General features: G+C 40.2%; 1 protein-coding gene across 1 annotated transcript; it reads left to right on the plus strand.

The window, feature by feature from the left end:
• Positions 1-915: 915 nt before the first annotated feature.
• Positions 916-16,659, plus strand: LOC110341888 (serine protease FAM111A-like). The gene is given in 4 exon segments (XM_040731054.1): positions 916-982; positions 15,487-15,724; positions 15,923-16,406; positions 16,408-16,659. Coding segments are annotated over 4 exon segments (1,041 nt in total).
• The last annotated feature ends 1,815 nt before the right edge of the window (positions 16,660-18,474 follow it).

An 18,474-nucleotide genomic window follows, 5' to 3' on the forward strand; every position in this document is an offset into this window, starting at 1 on the left:
GTTTGTTTATGCCCCTGAAAAGACGCTACTCCAGCTAAGTGGAGACCAAGAAGGAAGTGGATGGGGAGGTGGGGGGAGGGAGCAGGAAGAGAGGAGGGAGGAGAAACTATGGTTGATATGTAAAATAAATAAATGATGAAAATAAAAACAAAAAACTTTGAAGCCATCTTAAGTCTCACTTAAAGATTCATACACACTTTTATAGAAACTTTGGGATTTGCTTTTCTAAATCCATAGTTTGCTCTCTGTTCATAACTGGCAGACTGATTCATGATTGCTAAGATTTCAAAATCCTTTGACAATCTGAGTTTCTTTCCTTTCATTCCACCGGTGGCATCTCCTGTCAGCAGAAGGAGAATGTTCCAGGGTGTCTGCATTTTGCTGTGGCTCAGCAATCACTAAGCTTCCTCGGGTAACTCTGGAGAATAGTTTGCTCCGTCTCTGTCCCTTCCTACTCATGATTTTTAGTGTCTAAAACACAAATAGCTGAATCTCAGGGCAGCAAGTTCTGATTACTTGTTCAGCCTTGATGCCAGGGGGCAGAGCCTGGTCCTGCCTCAACTTTGTATACCACGCTTTGTTGATTTCCATGGGAGGCCTTACCCCATCTGAGTGGAGATGGAAGAGTTGATGGGGAATGGCAGTAGGGAGGTGGGGTAGGGAACATGAGGAGAGGAGGGAGGGAAAACTGTGGTTGGTACGTAAAATAAATTTCAAAAACGATGAAAAGAATTACATTTGTCCATGGAAGATGTAGAAGGCATGAGATTCACGTACTTACAGATAGCAGTAGAGAAAAGAGAATTTTGTGAAACACATAGGCTTTTTTTCTTCAATGAAAGGGATTAACACCTGTTCACCCTGAAGGTAGGAGTGGATATTGTTTAATAATCTGGTGATATATCTTGTGGCAGCATGATGGGAGAGAACTGGCTCTATGGTCACAAGAGACAGAAAGCCAACCCTATTAGTCCAGGTGTAGGTAAGCCAGTCCTGAAGCTGTAAACATGGGAGAGTTGTCCCCGTTTCCCATCTGACAGAACAGCCCTACAACTACCCAGGCACAGACCCAGGGTTACTACTTGGTCCACCACAACATCCAACCCATCTATGATCTGCTGGAGCACATGAAGGAACCTGACTGGCAGACCAAAAGCTGCAGGATCTCCATATCACAGGGCAACAACAGGATATCCAAGAAAAGTCCTAGTGTGGGCCCAGCATTGGTAGTGTGGTAGAAACCAGAGGCCTCAAACCAGACCAATGACTACTAAAGCGAACATTTCCAAGTAAAGATTATGGTCAAAGGGACCTGTAGCATGAGTCCAGCTTCCTTGACAAGATTTTTAGGTTTTTACCTTTTTTCTCTTAAAAATTTTTGGGAGGAGCCACGGGAACAGAAGTCAGATGCAAAGGGATGGGGAAATGAATTTGATATAAATGACCAGAGATAAAATAGTGTGTGGAAATCACAGTGTAGGTGTGATGAACATGATTTTTGTTTTAGAAAGACCTCTTAGACATGTAAAAATATCTTAATGAGGAACTCCACTATACCCAACATTCTGGGGGAGAGGAAGGCATCTACATTCAATTAGACTATTTCTGTCAACATAAATGTTCTGGCAGGGCCTACAACACTACAAACATCTCTTCAGTTATTCCTGTGGTTTCCTTAAATACCCAGCTATTCTTTAGTACAAAACCTCAAAGAACAATTTAAAATAAGGTTCCAAGCCTGACAATGGTGGTTCATGCCTTTAATCCCCTCACTAGTAGGTAGAGGCAGGTGGAGTTTGAGGACAGCCTGGTTACAGAGGGAGTTCCAGGACAGCTAGGTTTACTCAGAGAAGAAAGAAATCCTTGGCCTCTGGTCTCAAAATTCCTCCTTTGCTGTATCCACTAAGCCTACACTGCTGGCCCATCCTCCCCAAAGTGCTGATCTTTCTCGTCAACCTTGCTCTTCTCCCTCAGCACTACCAAGATTCTGTGAAGTGATGTTTTCATTACATCAATTGCAGTGCAGTTATCTACTTATCTCTGTTTCAGAACAACTTTCTGGGAGGCCACATTTTACTTCTGAATCCATCACCAGCCTTCAGTTACAACCAGTGTGCACCTCTGAAGTTCCTTCAACATTCTCTTCAAGTCTTTGCCCCAGGGAAGAAAAAAAAGCTTCATTCAATTTGTGTGTGTGTGTGTGTGTGTGTGTGTGTTGGAGCTGCTGGAACTAGAGTTACACATGGTTGTTAGCCTCCACGTGAGTTTTGGGAATCAAACCAATTCCTCTGCGCTTTGGGTATGGCATGGGCTCTTTAAAACTTAGTTCTTTTCTCTTCATTGTATTTCCTTTTTACCTGTGTTTATAGTAGCCATCACTAACAGAGGGGGGAAACCCCTGGGATGTTTTTCTAGTTAAGCAATAAGTTTCTGCCTTCGGCAATTTTAAAACGCAATGCAGTTGCTTGGTTACTTATTCAGGTTCTCTACAGTTCAATGACTATCTCTGGGCCTAGCCATCAGTTTCATCTATAAGTCACCACGAGCTGTAATAAGTGCAGATCACAAAAGATCGCATTAAAATGTAAAAAAATCAACTACTATTTTTCTGAGGTATGTCTGCATATTTGTTACTTGCCTCATTTCCATGACAAATGCCTTACCAGAGCAACTTAACAAAGAAAGCTCATGTGACTTACTGTTTGAGGCCACAGGCCATCATGGTAGAGACCACATGCAGAAGTTGAGTGTGTGGCAGCTGGTCACAGTCCCTCATAGTGAAGACCATCTACTATCAGGAATGAGTGTGAGGCAGCTGGTCATAGTCCCTCATGATGGAGACCATGAGTCAGCAGGGGTAAGTGTGAGGCAGCTGCTCACATTGCATCTGCATCCAGGAAATAGCTGGTTGCTGAAACTCAACTAGATTGTTTCTTTTCATTAAGGAGGTAATTGCAGTTGAGTCTGGACCTGTGACACTGCCCCTCCATAGCCACTGATGTTCTAATCAATCACTCAGCATCAGTAGAAGGCCTAGTGGGAGGCCCAGATACTTTCTGTGAACTTCCATTCACATTCATTAGTAACTCAGGATCCTGCAGAATTGACAGTCACATAAATCATTAGTCTGCAAATGCTCATTGAAAAACATCATACATGACTTAGCCTTCTTTTTGACCTAGGCTATACATTCTTCTTGCCAAGAAACCATCTATCATGTACACAAAACTTTTTCTTGTCTATGTTATTCTTTCTTTGATGGAGTTGTAATGAATTTCTCATGACATTTGGAGCAAGAACAAAAAATTTATATGTGATACGTTAAAGTAACCAGTAGATTGAACAAAATCAATATTATTCCACATCATGGGAGCATCATTTTGAATACGGCTTCATCTATTGAACCACAACAATCTATACTTGTATAGAGCTTTACCGTTTGTAAAAATTACGTTGCATATACTTATTCTTAGCATAAACTTGTTAGGCAGGTGAGAAGGATTTTGCCTCCAATTTATTTTTAGAGAAAACCATGTTGCTTGAGAGAAGTGTGAAGACTCTTGAGTTTGCTGACATACAGCGAGAGCTGTTTCTACCTACCAGGCTCTGCTGTCATTTCAAACTACTCTGTCCTAACCTGGATCTGAAATGCTCAATGAGTTGATCAAGGCTGACAAGTGACAGGTGTTGGGGAAGTCTTATGTCAATAAAGCACTGTTGGTCCAATAGGAATCTAGATAGGTGGGACTAGGAGTCCAGGGGGACTCTGGGAAGGAGAAACACAGGAGAGTCGAGATATAACGCCATGGGGTCGGAAGCCCAGAAACTTCTCTGGTAAGAGACATACTTAGATTAACAATTATGGGGTAATTACTTAAGTCAGAGCTAGCGAGTAAGAAACAAGCAAGGCCAACAGCTTCATAATTAATACAGCGTCTTGTGTATTATTTGGGGACTACAACGCGGCAGAGCCCAGGCGACTGGCAGGTGATAAACCAAAGTGGCTAACAAGGGAAAAGCTTCTCTTTACAGACAGGTACTTGACTTGCTATTCAAAACATTTACCTTACTTTTCTCTTCTCCAGGTTCTAGGAATCAAGAAGATCCAAATAGCTAGGATATCCATGGTTAGCCTTGATCTGCTTGTCTGTGTCCCTATTCTACCACAAAGAAACCTAATAACCAAACACACTCCTTCCCTTTGCATTCAGAAGCATCATATGCCATAATCCTAGCCCTCCAGAGGCAGAGTGGGGGAAACTGCATGTTTCCCAAGGCCTATCTGGGCCACATAGTGTTTTGAAGAACAAACACAACAAAAGAACTGAAAGCTTATGTAGTTTTGCCTGTCCCACTTAGCTCCAACCATGAACCTGACATAGTCCAAAGTTATCTAAGGAAGTCTCAACTGGGGAATTGCCCAGATCAGACTGACCTCTGAACTATCTATGAGGAATTGTCTTGGTAGTTGATTGATGTAGGAGGACCCAGCCCACTGAGGGCTATTTCTAGGCAGAATGCCCTAGGGTATGTAAGAAACCTAGCTGACCTGAGGAGGCTTCTTCCATGGTCTCTATTCCAGATTACTGCCTTGAGTTCCTGTCCTGGCTTCCATTCATCATGAACTGTCAGCTATAAGATAAAATAAACCCTTTCCTCCTCCAAATAGCTTTTGGTTATGATATTTATCATAACAGATATCAAATTAGAACACTACCCAAGAATTGTTTACATAGCTGGAATTTGACTACAGTATTCCAGTGGGATGTGACAAGGATATTTGGGACAGCATTTTCTCCAATGAGATGCGTTTTGAGAGTTTCTATGCACAGACAAATTTTAATTATATTATGTTCTTTCTAAAACTAGACATTAGTGAATTTTTTTTCAAAAAGAACTTTAACATATTGAATGCCAATCATTATGTTTGGCAGTGTCATACAATGGCAACAGGGTACTCGTCACCATGCTCCATCATTACTGTTATTATTTCTGGAGAGTGGTATTTCTAACATACCTCTTGGCATCCTTTCTATCATGAATACTATACACAAAAGTGACACCTTCAAACACTGGAATTAGATGCTTTCAATTTTCACTTAGTTTTTGGTATTTTATTAATCATTCTTACTACCCTTGTTCTTTTTATAATTTTATTATTTTATTTTTGAGAATTTTACATACAAGTATTCTATTTACATAATTTTTATGCCTCCCTCTTCATCCTTTAACTCTTGTTTGGTTCCCCAATATTTCATTCCAAATTTGTAATCTCTCCTTCCTGAATTATTATTGTTACATATTCATCTACAGAAACAGGTGGATCCAAACAACCCTAGTCACAGAAACATGTAGAAGTCAGTGTTGATTCCATTGATGTTGGTGTGTGGCCATCTGTTTTTTGTAGGTGTCCTGAGTTGTAGCAGCAGCAGGAACTAAGTCAGATTTTCAGTGTCTGGCATTTGCTTTGATGTTGTAAAGAGGTTCTGTGATGGCAACCATTTCCAAATGCAGCTTCCTGTCTTCTGAATGTGTTCTTGGACCCAGAGATACCATTGTTGCCTCCTAAATCCTGTTCTTAGCATCCTAATGCTTTCCTGTCCTTTTTTTTTAAGAGACCAGAGAAAAGTCATTCTATTAGGTTTGCTGATATTTTCACACTGACCCAAAATAGAATATTGATATTTCCACCCATTGTCTTCATATGTATATTTGTAATTATATACACATGTAAACCTAGTAATATTACCAAACAATATCCTTCTTTCCTACTCCTCATAGCTTCTACTATATTTTTTATCTAGATTTTTTTCATTTAAATTATAAACAATTTTACATATCAATCCCAGTTCCCTTTCCTTCCCATCCATCCATGCCCCCCACCAATGCCCATTGATCCCCCTTCTGTTCCCCAGGAAAGGTAAGGCCTTCAGTGGGGGATCATCAAAGCCTGTCGCATCAGTTGGGGCAGGGCCTAGGCCTTTCCCCATGTGTCTAGGTTGACAGAGTATCCCTCAATGGCGACTGGACTCCCAAAGTCCATTCGTACACTAGGGATAAATACTGTTTCACGACAAGAGGCCCCAAAGACTTCCCAGGCCTCCTAACTGACCCCCACGTTCAGGGGGCCTGGTTCATCCTATGATGGTTTCCCAGCTGTCACTCTGGGAACCATGAGCTCCCCATTGTTCAGGTCACCTGTTTCTGTAGGTTTCCTCAGCTTGGTCTTGACCCCTATGCTCTTCACTCCTCCCTCTCTACAACTGGATTCCAGGAGTTGGTATCAGTGCTTAGCTGTGGGTCTCTGCTTCTGCTTCCATCAGCTACTAGATGAAGGCTGTAGGATGGCATATAAGGCAGTCATCAATCTCCTTATAGGGGAAGAGCATTTAAGATAGCCTCTCCATTATTGCTTAGATTCTAAGTGGGATCATCTTTGTAGATCTCTGGACATTTCCCCAGTGACAGATTTCTCTTTAAGCCTATAATGGCTCCCTCTATTAAGGTATCTCTTTTATTGTTCTCCTCTATTCTTCCTCTAACTCAATCTTCCTACTCCCTCGTGTCCTCCTCCCCCCTCCTCTTCTACCCTTCTCTATCTCCTAACTTCCTCTCCCCTGTAGCTTTGTAGACCAGGCTGGCATTGGACCCACAGAGATCCACATGCCTCTGCCTCCCAAGTGCTGGGATTAAAGGCATGGGCCACCAACACCCGGCTTCATGTTTGTCTTTTTGTAACTGGGTTACCTCACTCAGGATGGTTTCTTCTAGTGCCATCCATTTGCCTGCAAATTTCAAGATTTCATTGTTTTTTTCCTCTGAATATTATTTTATTGTGTAAATGTATCACATTTTCTTGATCCATTCTTCAATTGAGGGGCATCTAGGTTGATTCCAGGTTCTGGCTATTGCAAATAATGCTGCTATGAACATAGTTGAACAGATGTCTTTCTGTATGTATGTGCATCCTTTGAGTATATGCCTAAGAATGGAATTTCTGGGATCTTGAGGTAGACTGATCCCGAATTTCCTAAGGAACCACCATACTGGTTTCCAAAGTGGCTGTACAAGTTTACACTACCACCAGCAATGGAGGAGAGTTCCTCTTTCTCCACATCCTCTCCAGAATAAGCTGTCATTGGTGTTTTTTATTTTTAGCCATTCTGACATGTGCAAGACAATATCTCAGAGTTGATTTGATTTACATTTTTCTGATGGGTAAGTATGTTGAGCAATTTCTTAAGAACCTTTCAGCCATTTTAGATTCTTCCATTGAGAATACTCTATTTAGTTCAGTACCCCACTTTTTAACTGGATTACTTGGAGACTTTCTTCTTGAGTTCTTTGTATATTTTGAAGATCAGCCCTCTGTCAGATGTGAGGCTTTTTATTGGTTTTTCGAGACAGGGTTTCTCTGTATTGTTTTGGAACCTGTCCTGGCACTCGCTCAGTAGACCAGGCTGTTCTCAAACTCACAAAGATTCACCTGCCTCTACCTCCCAACTGCTGGGATTAAAGGCATGCACCACCACCACCCGGCTGCTATTTCTTTAGGAGTTATAGATCTGTTTAAATTATTTATCTGTTCTTGATTTAATTTTGGTAAGTGATATCTATCCAGGAATCATCCATTTTCTTTAAATTTTCCAATTCAGTGGAGTACAGGTTTTCAAAGTATGACCTGATGAGTCTCTGGATTTCCACAGTGTCTGTTGTTATGTCCCCCTTTTCATTTCTGATTTTGTTAATTTGCATGTTCACACTCTGCTTTTGATTAATTTATATAAAGGTTTGTCTATCTTGTTGATTTTCTCAATGAACCAACTCTTTGTTTCATTGGTTCCTTGTATTGTTTTCTTTGTTTCTACTTTATTGATTCCAGCCCTCAATTTGATTATTTCCTGGCATCTACTCCTCTGGGGTGAGTTTGCTTCTTTTTGTTCTAGAGTTTTCAGTTGTGCTGTTTATTCTCTAGTGTGACTGTTCTCCAGTTTCTTCATGTGGGCACTTAGTGCTATGAATTTTCCTCTTAACACTGCTTTGGAAGTGTCCCATAAGTTTGGGTATGTTGTGTCTTCATTTTCATTAAATTGTAGGAAGTCTTCGATTTCTTTTTTTTTTCTTCCTTTGGCCAGGGGTGATGCAATTGAGCATTGTTCAATTTCCATTAGTTTGTGGGGTTTCTGCTATTTGTGTTTCATTAAATTCTAACATTTAAACCATAGTGATACAATAAGTTACAGGGAGCCATTCCAATATTTTTTGTATCTGTTGAGGCTTGCTATGCTGCTGAGTATGTGGTCAATTTTAGAGAAGGCTCCATGTGGCGCTGAGAAGAAGTTCTATTCTTTTGTGTTTGGATGGGATATTCTATAGATCTGTTAAACCTAATTGTGTCATAACTTCTGTTACTTCCCTTGTTTCTTTTTTAAGTTTCTATCTGGTGGTCCTGCCTAGTGGTCAGAGTGGGATGTTGAAGTCTCCCAGTATAAGTATATGAGGTTTTATGTGTGATTTCAGTTTCAGTAATGTTTCTTTTATGAACGTGGGTGCTTTTGCATTTGGGGTATAGATATTAAGAATTGAGACTTCATGTTAATGGATTTTTCCTGTAATGGATATGAAATAACTTTCTTTATCTCTTTTGAATGATTTTAGTTTGAAGTCTAATTTGCTAGACATTAGTATTGCTATACCAGCTTGTTTCTTGGGTCTATTTGATTGGAAAATCATTTCCCAACCCTTTACTCTGAGGTAACGTCTGTCTTTGAAGTTGACGTGTGTTTCTTGTATGCATCAGAAGGATGGATTCTGTCTTTGTATCCATTCTGTTAGCCTGTGTCTTTTTATAGGCCAGTTAAGGCCACTGATATTGGGGGATATTAATGACCATTGTTTGTTAATTTTTGTTTGTTTTGGATTTCTTGTTGGTGGATTTCCCCCTTTTTTTCTTTTGGCTTTTGGTAAAGTGGGATTATGTATTTTTGTGAGTGTAGTTAACTTCCTTGGGTTGGAATTTTTCTTCCAGTACTTTCTGTAGGGCTCGATTAGTGGATATGTATTGTTTAAATCTAGTTTTGCCATGGAATACCTTGTTTTCTCTATCTATAGTGATTGAAAGCTTTGCTGGGTATAATAGTCTGGACTGGCATCCATGGTCCCTTAGCATTTGTAGAACATCTATCCAGGACCTTCTGGCTTTCAGAGTTTCCACTGAGAAGTCAGGTACAATTCTGTTATATGTTATTTTGGCCCTTTTTCTTTGCTGCTCTTAATATTCTTTATTTATTCTGCATGTTTGATGTTTTGATTATTATATGGTGAGAAGACTTCCTTTGTGGTATCTGGTATTCTGTAAGCTTCTTGTAGTTTCATTGGCATGTCTTTCTTTAGGTTGAGAATGTTTTACTCTATGATTTTGTTGAATGTGCTTTCTGAACCTTTGAGGTGGGTTTATTCACCTTCCTCTATACCTATTATTTTTTGGTTTGGCCTTTTCACAGTGTCCCATATTTCCTGGATATTTTATGTTAGGATTTGTTGGACTTAAGATTTTCTTTCGTCGATTAATCTATTTCTCCTAGTGTATCTTCTCTCTTCCATCTATTGCATTCTGTTGGTCATGCTTGCATCTGTAGTTTCAGATCATTTACCCAGGTTTTCTATTTTCAACATTCCCTCAGACTGTGTTTTTTATTGTCTCTATTTCAGCTTTTAAGCCTTGAACTGTTTGAATGATATACTTCACTTGTTTAGTTGTTTTTTTTCTTGGCTTTCCTTGATTTCTTTAAGATATTTGTTTATTTATTGCATTTTGCGGTTTGTCTTTTCCTCCATTTCTTAAATATGTTTGTTTTTTGTCTTCCATTTCTTTAAAAGATTTTCTCACTACCCTTTGAGGGTCTCTATCATCTTCATAAAGTTGTTTTTAAGGTTGTTCTCTTCTACTTCATCTGTGTTGGGGTGTTCAGGTCTTGCTGGTATACAGTCCCTAAACTCTGGTGGTGTCATATTGGTCTTCCTGTTATTTAATGTGTTCTTATACTGTTGTCTTCCCATCCCTTCTTCCAGTGTGTGCAGGTGTGCTCTTTTTCTCTCCTGGGGGCTACGGGTCCAAGGTTTTCTTCCGGTGGATGCAAGCAGGTCCAATACTCTGATTGCTCTCCCTGTGGTTTCAGGAGGGTCTGAGATACTCCTTCTCCCAGTGGGTGGTGGCAGGACTAGCACTGGGATGTCAGCAGACTCTTCATGGCTTTGTCTGCCAGTGCAGGTCTACCTGTGCCCAGTCCCTAGGCCAGAAGACCCCAAGGAAAGCAAGCAGAAAGTGGGCCGGAGACAGGCCCAAGTTCACCTCTTCCTGTGGGCGGAGGCAAGTCTAGCAGTGTGGAGTTGGCAGACACTGGATGGCTTCGCCTTCTGGGGCAGGTCCATCTCCCCAGACCAGGAGACCCCAAGGTGGGCAAGCAGAAGGTCAACTTTTCTGTTCTTAATCCCTTACAATGCATTGCTTTTTCTTGGTTGAACTGAACTTTCTCATGGAAACCAGTTTTAATGTCTGAATCATCAAACATTTTTCAAGTGTGCAGGAACCATCACCCTACTCAGATCTTGTTTGGATGTTACACATCTTTATGCCAATCACAATTCACATGACAGCAACTGCTGAAATTGATAGCTTAAACAAGAGAGGAGTTCATTTCCCTCACGCAAACACACAGGCTTCTGTATCTCAGAAATTCTTGTCTGTCTGAGATGATAGGTTTCTTGGGTCGGACTACAGCACAGTCCTCAACACAAGTGAAGATGTCTGTAAACTAGAGTGCCTCCACCAAAAGGATAATGCGTGAGATGCATGCCTCTTCCTTCCTGCCTCCTTTCTTATTGTTATTAGTTTTTAATATTTTGTTTTGTTTAACTCCATTCCAAAATGTTATTTCAGCATATTATAAATATACATGTTTGATAATTACTGTTTTTTAGACTGTTCTATACAATGGTACGTTTTTTGTTTATTTATTTTACATTTACTTCATATGTTCACACTAACAAGTCACTAAATACCCTCTCCTTCATCAGGGTTGAAACATCTGCCCTCACTGGTGTACATTCAGAAAATCAAGGACACCTGAAGCTTCTGATTGACAGAGTCCTGAAGCCTGCCCTCTGTAGGGGGTTGTACCCTTTAGAAAGCACCTTAGGCCCCCGGCCTCCCCTATTTCCCACTATCCCAAGTCACAGTGGTCGCTGCTTTCTGCAATAGCTGGTGCCCCTCCACATGCCCGAAGTCTGGGACCTCTGGGACCAAGTTCTTCCTGAAATCTTGAAGCTAATTGTTCTATGCTGCTGGCTAGAACCTTGACAGCCTACACCCACCACCAGAGTCATCAGTCCTGTGCTTCATGCACCTCTGGTTGATTTCCCAAGGTATGTCAGGCCCAGTCATACAAATCCACATCTACCCACAACCCATCTCCACTGAGGCCCAATCTAATACTCCTGAAAAGAGGAATTCGGAAGAGAGAGGCCACGATTCACCCAGTAGGCATTCTGGTTATGAGGTACCACCCTGCTCTGGGAGACAAATGCTATGCTTAAGAGGCAATAACATGCAAACGAGTAGAAAAAGGACAAAAAAAACCCACACATAGATACAGAAACACGTTTGCATCACAGAAACCTCAAACCACAAACCAGAAAGCATAACATATACGAAAAGTACCTAGAAGGTTTAATAACGATGGCCAGACAAAGCATTGAGACAAAGACCCTCCAAAAGTGCCACTGAGTTGGCTTGTTTGTTTTTATTTTATTTTACTTTATTATTGTTTTTAGATGACTGGTTTCTAGTAAGAAAGAAAAAGAAAGGGTGTGGATTTGGATGGGAGGGGAGGTAGAGAGGATCTGAGAGGAATTGTGATTTACATTTTAAAAAAGGATTAATTGTGAGCATGTCTGACATTGGTAAACTTAACTCAATATGCAAAGGCACTCCACATGTGTCCTCAATCTGTAGAGGTGCTCTTCATGTGTCCTGGTTAGTACAGGACCACCAAGAAGGATCTGCAAAGTTGTGTGCTACCAAAAATATCTTTAATAATGTATTTTCGTCCACTGATTCAGGGGCTCAGTGATGACCTCAAGGAGAAAAGGACATTATGTAGACAGGTTCCACTGCATGTTTGTCCTCTCATATCTGGCTAATGGTTAAGTCTAGTCTGGAATATAGGTCTTTGGAAATTATAGGGCTAAGCTGATTTCCCATGTCAATCTATATTTTGATATTAGATAAAGAATTTCTCAATATTCATATAATAATTAGTGCCTTAGCTTCACACAGCTACCATAATTTAAATCTCTTTTTAACCTTTTTAAATGACACACAGTAAATGTCAAAGTGTGTGACTATGGAGAGAGAGGAGAGAAAGGAGCTTACTTTCTGCCATGATTAGAGAGAACTATAATGTAACTGTAACTATTTTGTCTTCAACCCCATCAGAGATATGAGAAGGATATAATATTATCTGAGTAAATATGAACTACAGAGCAAGAGACTTTCAAAATTATGAGATGACAGAAATAGCTGGACAGTCACCCAAAGTTCTTCTGTAAAATATATAGCACATGTTTTGTAGTTTTTCTAGGTTTATTTCTTGATGTATGTAGCCAGGATTTTTAGGGTGTCTTCTCTGATCAAACCTGATCCATGTCAACATGAAATGAATCCATAGCCTCTCATTTCCTGTGGAAATCAAAACACAGCCTCTCCCTCAAAACAACATACCTTTTGACTTCCATTTTGAAGTCAAGGTATTTTTAGAATATATAGGTCATTTTAATATAGCAGTTTTAATAATCCAATATATCTTAGCAGCTGTCATTCCTTCATTAGGAATCAGAAAATCTAAAGATAACACAATAACACACAGGACCCAGACTCTCTGTGTATTTCCTATCTTTACATGGTAGTAATTTTATTTTACTCCTTTTTTAAGGACTTTATTATTCATACACTATTTTTATACTATGACTGTGTATACATCCTCTTTTCTCTCTCAAGCCTACACATATTTTTAAACACACCATAGCCTATTTAAAGGTTTTTTTTTTCCTGTCTGGGGCTGTATTTACTGAGCATCTGTATTGCTCTTTGATTGCATGAGATGAATCTTATTTTGGGGGGAGGGGTTTGGGGTTTGAGACAGGGTTTCTCTGTGGCTTTGGAGGTTGTCCTGGAAGTAGCTCTTGTAGACCAGACTGGTCTCGAACTCACAGAGTGCTGGAATTAAAGGTGTTCACCACTACCACCCTGATGAATCTTAAACTGCTATGTTAGTCACCAGCGTGGCTCAGCTTAGTTCATGCATTAACACAAGGCAGTGGTGACTGGCTCCTCCTTCCTCCGTTCCCTGAGAGCTTAGCCTCATAGCAGAGGTACACTTACTGCTTCAGCCACGCTTACTGCTCCAGCTCTGGGAAGTTTTTGAGTCCACAGTGCCACAGAGTAGCACAGCACCTGATACTTATAGACCCCCATTTAAGTGTTTGGTAGCAGGGCCTCTTATAAGGGCTACACCATGTTTGCCAGCAGCAATGACCCAGGAAGCTGCGTCTTAAAAGAGCCAAGCCTCTTTTACTGCTAGCATCAAGTCTCACTGAGAAAAAACGATTATCAGAATGCAATGTTTGTGTGCTTAGAATTTTTTATTAAGCTTTGTTAGGTCTTATGTGGAAATTCCAGCCCCACATTGGAATGCCATTTGTAGGTGGATTTTATTTCCCTCCAGTCGGTTCCCAAATAAACACACAAAGACTTATTATTAATTATAAATGGCTCAGTTTGTCACTAACTAGCCCTTATAACTTAAATTAACCCATATTTCTTGTCTATGGTCTGCCGCATGGTGGAACCTTTTTTTTTTTTTTAACACAGCAAGCTTACCTTGTTTCTTTCCATGTCTCCTCTTCTTTCACACTCTCTTTTTGCTTGCCAGTCACACCTAAACTCTACCTGTCCAGCGACTGACCAGTCAGCTTCTTTATTAAACCAATCACGATGACACATATTCAGACAGTAAGACTTAGGTATTGATGTAGTGTTGGAAATGGTGAGTTCTTGCATGTTAGATGCTGGATGAATCAAGGCATCTATTACCAAAAATAACTGTTTTTATGAGCAAATAATTAATTAATGATTTGTTATTATTAGCATTGAATACCTGGTACTAAATCATTTCACTGTACTCTTTCTGAATTTGAGACTTGTAAACTAAAAATTATAAAGCCTGGGATGGTAAGGTGTCTCTAAAATCCCAGCACTAGAAGACATAAGCAAGATAATCGTATGTTTGAGGCCAATAGGAACTAACTGAAGGGTTCTGTGGAGGCCTTGGTTACATAATGAAATCCTATAACATAAAAACAATAACAAATAAACAAATGAATATAATTTCCAGGGCAAGACACCTCTGTGCTTGTCAAATATAAGAATTATATTGTTTAAAATAATAAGCAAGACCTAAAATACTCCATTGGAAGTTGTAGATTTAAAATATCTGGATAAAACTTGTGTCTTTCCCCCACATTGGTTGGGAAATTTACCATATGCAATGTGAGGTGATGGGAAATGTTCTTCTGTGTATGTTTGTCTTATTGGTTGATGAATAAAGCACTGTTGGCCAATAGAAAAGCAAGATAGGTGGGACTAGGAGAGGTAAAGGATTTTGGGAAATGTAGGCACAGTCATCCACCATGTAGAACACAAGAGGAGTAACAGGTCTGGACCCTTTCTCCGGTAAGAGAAGACCATGTGGAAATACTTAGGTTATTAGAAATGGGTTAACAATTTAGGCAGAGCTAGCCAGTAAGAAGCCATAGCCAGTGGCCAACAGTTTCATAATTAATATAGTATCTGAGTGTTCATTTGGGGCTGATGTGGCTCTGGGATCAGGTTGGTGGGAAGAGTGCTCATAACAGTGAGGAGATTATCTGACTGATTTTATAGGAATCTGAGCTTATATTTTGGATCCCAAGTTCTGATTATCTCTACTCACCAGTCTCTTGAGGTTGGCACTGAGTTTCCCCACAGGAATCCTATGAATTGTATACTATCTACCATTTAATTTTTTAGATCCCCAAAGAAGAGCAGAGTGATTGCAATGTTGATAAAATTAAGGAAGAATCTAGAAAAAGAGCAAGTGACAAAACCGACACAAATGATCAATGGGCATTTTCACCTAGGAAATGTTGGCAAGATCAGACCACTTCCCCAAATAAGACAATTAACATCACCTTAGACGGAAATCACAAAGAAAATGAAAAAATTAAATACAAAGTCACACATAGGAAGACAGATAGCTTGTATGATGCACTCAGCACTCTCAGTGCTGTGAAAGAAGAGATAGAAAACCAACAAGGCAAGAAAGGCTGGTGCGTGGCAGAGAAGGAATCAAAGGGTACATCAACCTTGGCCCCTTCATTGTTTTCCAGAAGGCAGCCACGTGGTCATTACATTCTCTAAAACTGAAAGTGAGCAAAGAGAAGATAAGCAAGTGTTTGGTTCTTGGGAACAGGTGTGTACAGACTGCATCAAATTTTACATCCATGCCCTTGGGAAGAAGAATGAAAGGATTCTCAAGTGTAGAGAACTTCACCAAGATGGGAACAAACTCTGTGTCTATGACTTCAAGGGAGAGATCATTAAGTACACTCTGAGGAAGGATGGCAGGTTTCTTTTTGCTCATTAATGAACTGGACACCATCATAGAAAACACCCAGCCAGTTGACGAATTAGAGGGCAAGCTCTTTTTCAGGTCGAGGTTGAAAGAAAAAAAAATGTCCTCAGGCAGTAGACTCCACTGATTTAGAGAGGCCATCTTACTGTGAGTTAAAAGCACACATTGTGAACGAGCACCCCATCTTGAAGAGAGAATGTGGAAAAACTCGGAACATACATCAAGGAAGGAAGTGAAAAACAAAGTAAGAAAACTTCGTCATTTGAAATGCATAAAGCAAACTTCAGGAAATTGACAAAAAACTACACCCCAACTAAAGTGCTCAAACTTCTTTCACAGTTCAGTGACTCAGTTGGGCTCATAGTTTGGAACAACAATGAAAATGAGGGCTGTGCCACCTGCTTTGTTTTTACAGAATTGTATGTTTTTACATGTATGCATGTGATAAATGATATTTCCGGGAAAGGTGTACAGCAAAGTAAGTGGGCAGAAAAAATTAGACAATGTGCAAAAATCACTTTTGATTATGAAGAGTTCCTGGCAAGTGAAGATAATTGCTTTTCCATTGAGTCTTGGTTTGAGATATACAGTGAAACTCTTGACTACGCTGTCCTAAAACTGGAAGAAAATGGACAACAAGAACCTGTACGGCTATATAATGGAATAGCTCCTGTGCTATTCTAGTGGATTGATTTATATTATTGGTCATCCTGATATAAAACAGAAGCTTAGTGATGGCTGTATGGTGATTTCTCAAGATGAGCACATTCAGGAAAGAGAAGTAGTGGATGGAAACAATCCCATACAGTATATCTATATGTACACCCGAAGGAGTTTCCAAGAAACAGTCTGTGAACCTGGTGTGGCTACCTGTGACAACATTTTTTATTGTGGGTCTCTAGGATCTCCCTTATTTGATTCCAAATGATCACCAACAGCCATGCACATTGCTGGCTTCATTTGTGAGTATGAAAGTGGTGTTTCCAGTATTGTAGAGTTTGGCTGTGCTATAGAATCCATATGAAGACTCATATTAAGACAAAGCATAAAATGTGGTATGATGAGGAATGTGTGAATCAGCAGGATGTAGAAACGAGTAGTCTAGATTTTTGAGAACTGGAGAGAATTTGGTCTGTTTTCTTTTTCCTTTTTAAAGAATACCATTTTTAGTCATTGAAAGTCTCACACATTTAAACAACATATATTGATCATATCCATCTACGGCCACCTTCTTTCAACTCTTGTAGCACTCCATCTCTCTCTCACTCTCAGGTCTTCTTTTTACTTTATTATTGTTAATAATTGAGCCCAATTAGCACTACCCATATGCACATAACTGTGTGACCACCCACTGGGGCATGAACACCTTACCAGCAGCCTTAGCTCCAAAGGAATGTGACTTTCCTTGCATCAGTGGCCATCAACTGTCAGTAGCTCCTCAGCAAGGGATGGTGTCCTAAAGACCCAACTTCATCCTTGCAGGAATTTTGATGATTTGTTCAGGTAACCATAGCTCCAGTGAGTAGATGCCTGCAACGTCCTGTCATGGCTAGAAGTCAATATTCCAAGGCTCTCCTCTCCTTCTTCGGGCTCCTTTGTTCCACCTTGTCCACGAAGTTCCCTGAAGCTATCAGGGTTGATACAGATTACCCATCCACAACAGAACACTTACAGTTATTTATACTCAGCACTTAAACATTTTTATAAATCTTCTCTAACCGATGATGAGTGTGGCAGAAATTGCCTCCTGTCTGTAGCCTATTTTCTGCTTTTTCAAAATATAAGATGTTCATTAATTCTTTTAAAATGTAAGACATGCATACAATGTACTTTGATCATATTGGCCTTTCTGTTCCTCTTCCTAACCTTTTCTCATTGCTCCTCCCAGATAAACCCCATCCAACTTAATATCCTTATTTTTGTTTTTAAAGTAACATGAGTCCAATTTGTACTACACATATACTGACATGTGTTGGGGGCATATACCGAGGCATGGTTGAACTACCAGAGCCCAGAACCTTAAGAAATCGGCTTTTTCCTTCCCAAGTAGTCATCACGTGCAGAAAGGGTAGGGATTCCTAAATCCCTTCTCTATCTGTTTCAACTGATAGTTTCAGATGGTAATTCCTACTCGTACAATTAAACCTACTTAAAGACCTTATGCTTTTATTTGGAGTTCATAAGCTTATACCAAATGTCCCATTTTTTTCCAGGTTCCATCCACATTCATATTTAATTATCATGTCACCTTTAGGTTCCTGAAGACTGTGACAACCTTCTGGAGCTGTTGGTTTTGATAGCTCTGATAGGAAGAGTACTGGTCAGGCAGTTTTTAGGATGCCCCTCTATTGGAGTTTGCCTGATGATTTTCTTTTTGTCGTTATCGTTGGGTTTTGAGACAGGGTTTCCTCTGTGTAGCTTTGGATTCTGTCCTTGAACTCGCTCTGTAGACCAGGCTGGCCTTGAACTCACAGGCCTTGAACCCCTGCCTCCTGAGTGCTAGGACTAAAGGTGTGCACCACCACCTCCTGGCTACCTGATGATTTTCTGATAACTAGACTGAGGTGTGAGTCCGAGGAGGCCGATCACAGTCAGGTATCATTGTCTCACCATCACACCCAAGGCTCATTTATCCACATGATTCGTATCTACTGTTATTGACTCAGTTACCTGGCTGAAATGGTGTTTGCAAGGTTTCCCCATTATGAAGGTATAATCCTTCTCCTCCTTCCACTTCCCATGG

Source organism: Mesocricetus auratus, unplaced genomic scaffold (assembly GCF_017639785.1).
Source record: "Mesocricetus auratus isolate SY011 unplaced genomic scaffold, BCM_Maur_2.0 Super-Scaffold_4256, whole genome shotgun sequence".
NCBI classification, from domain to species: Eukaryota; Metazoa; Chordata; class Mammalia; order Rodentia; family Cricetidae; genus Mesocricetus; species Mesocricetus auratus.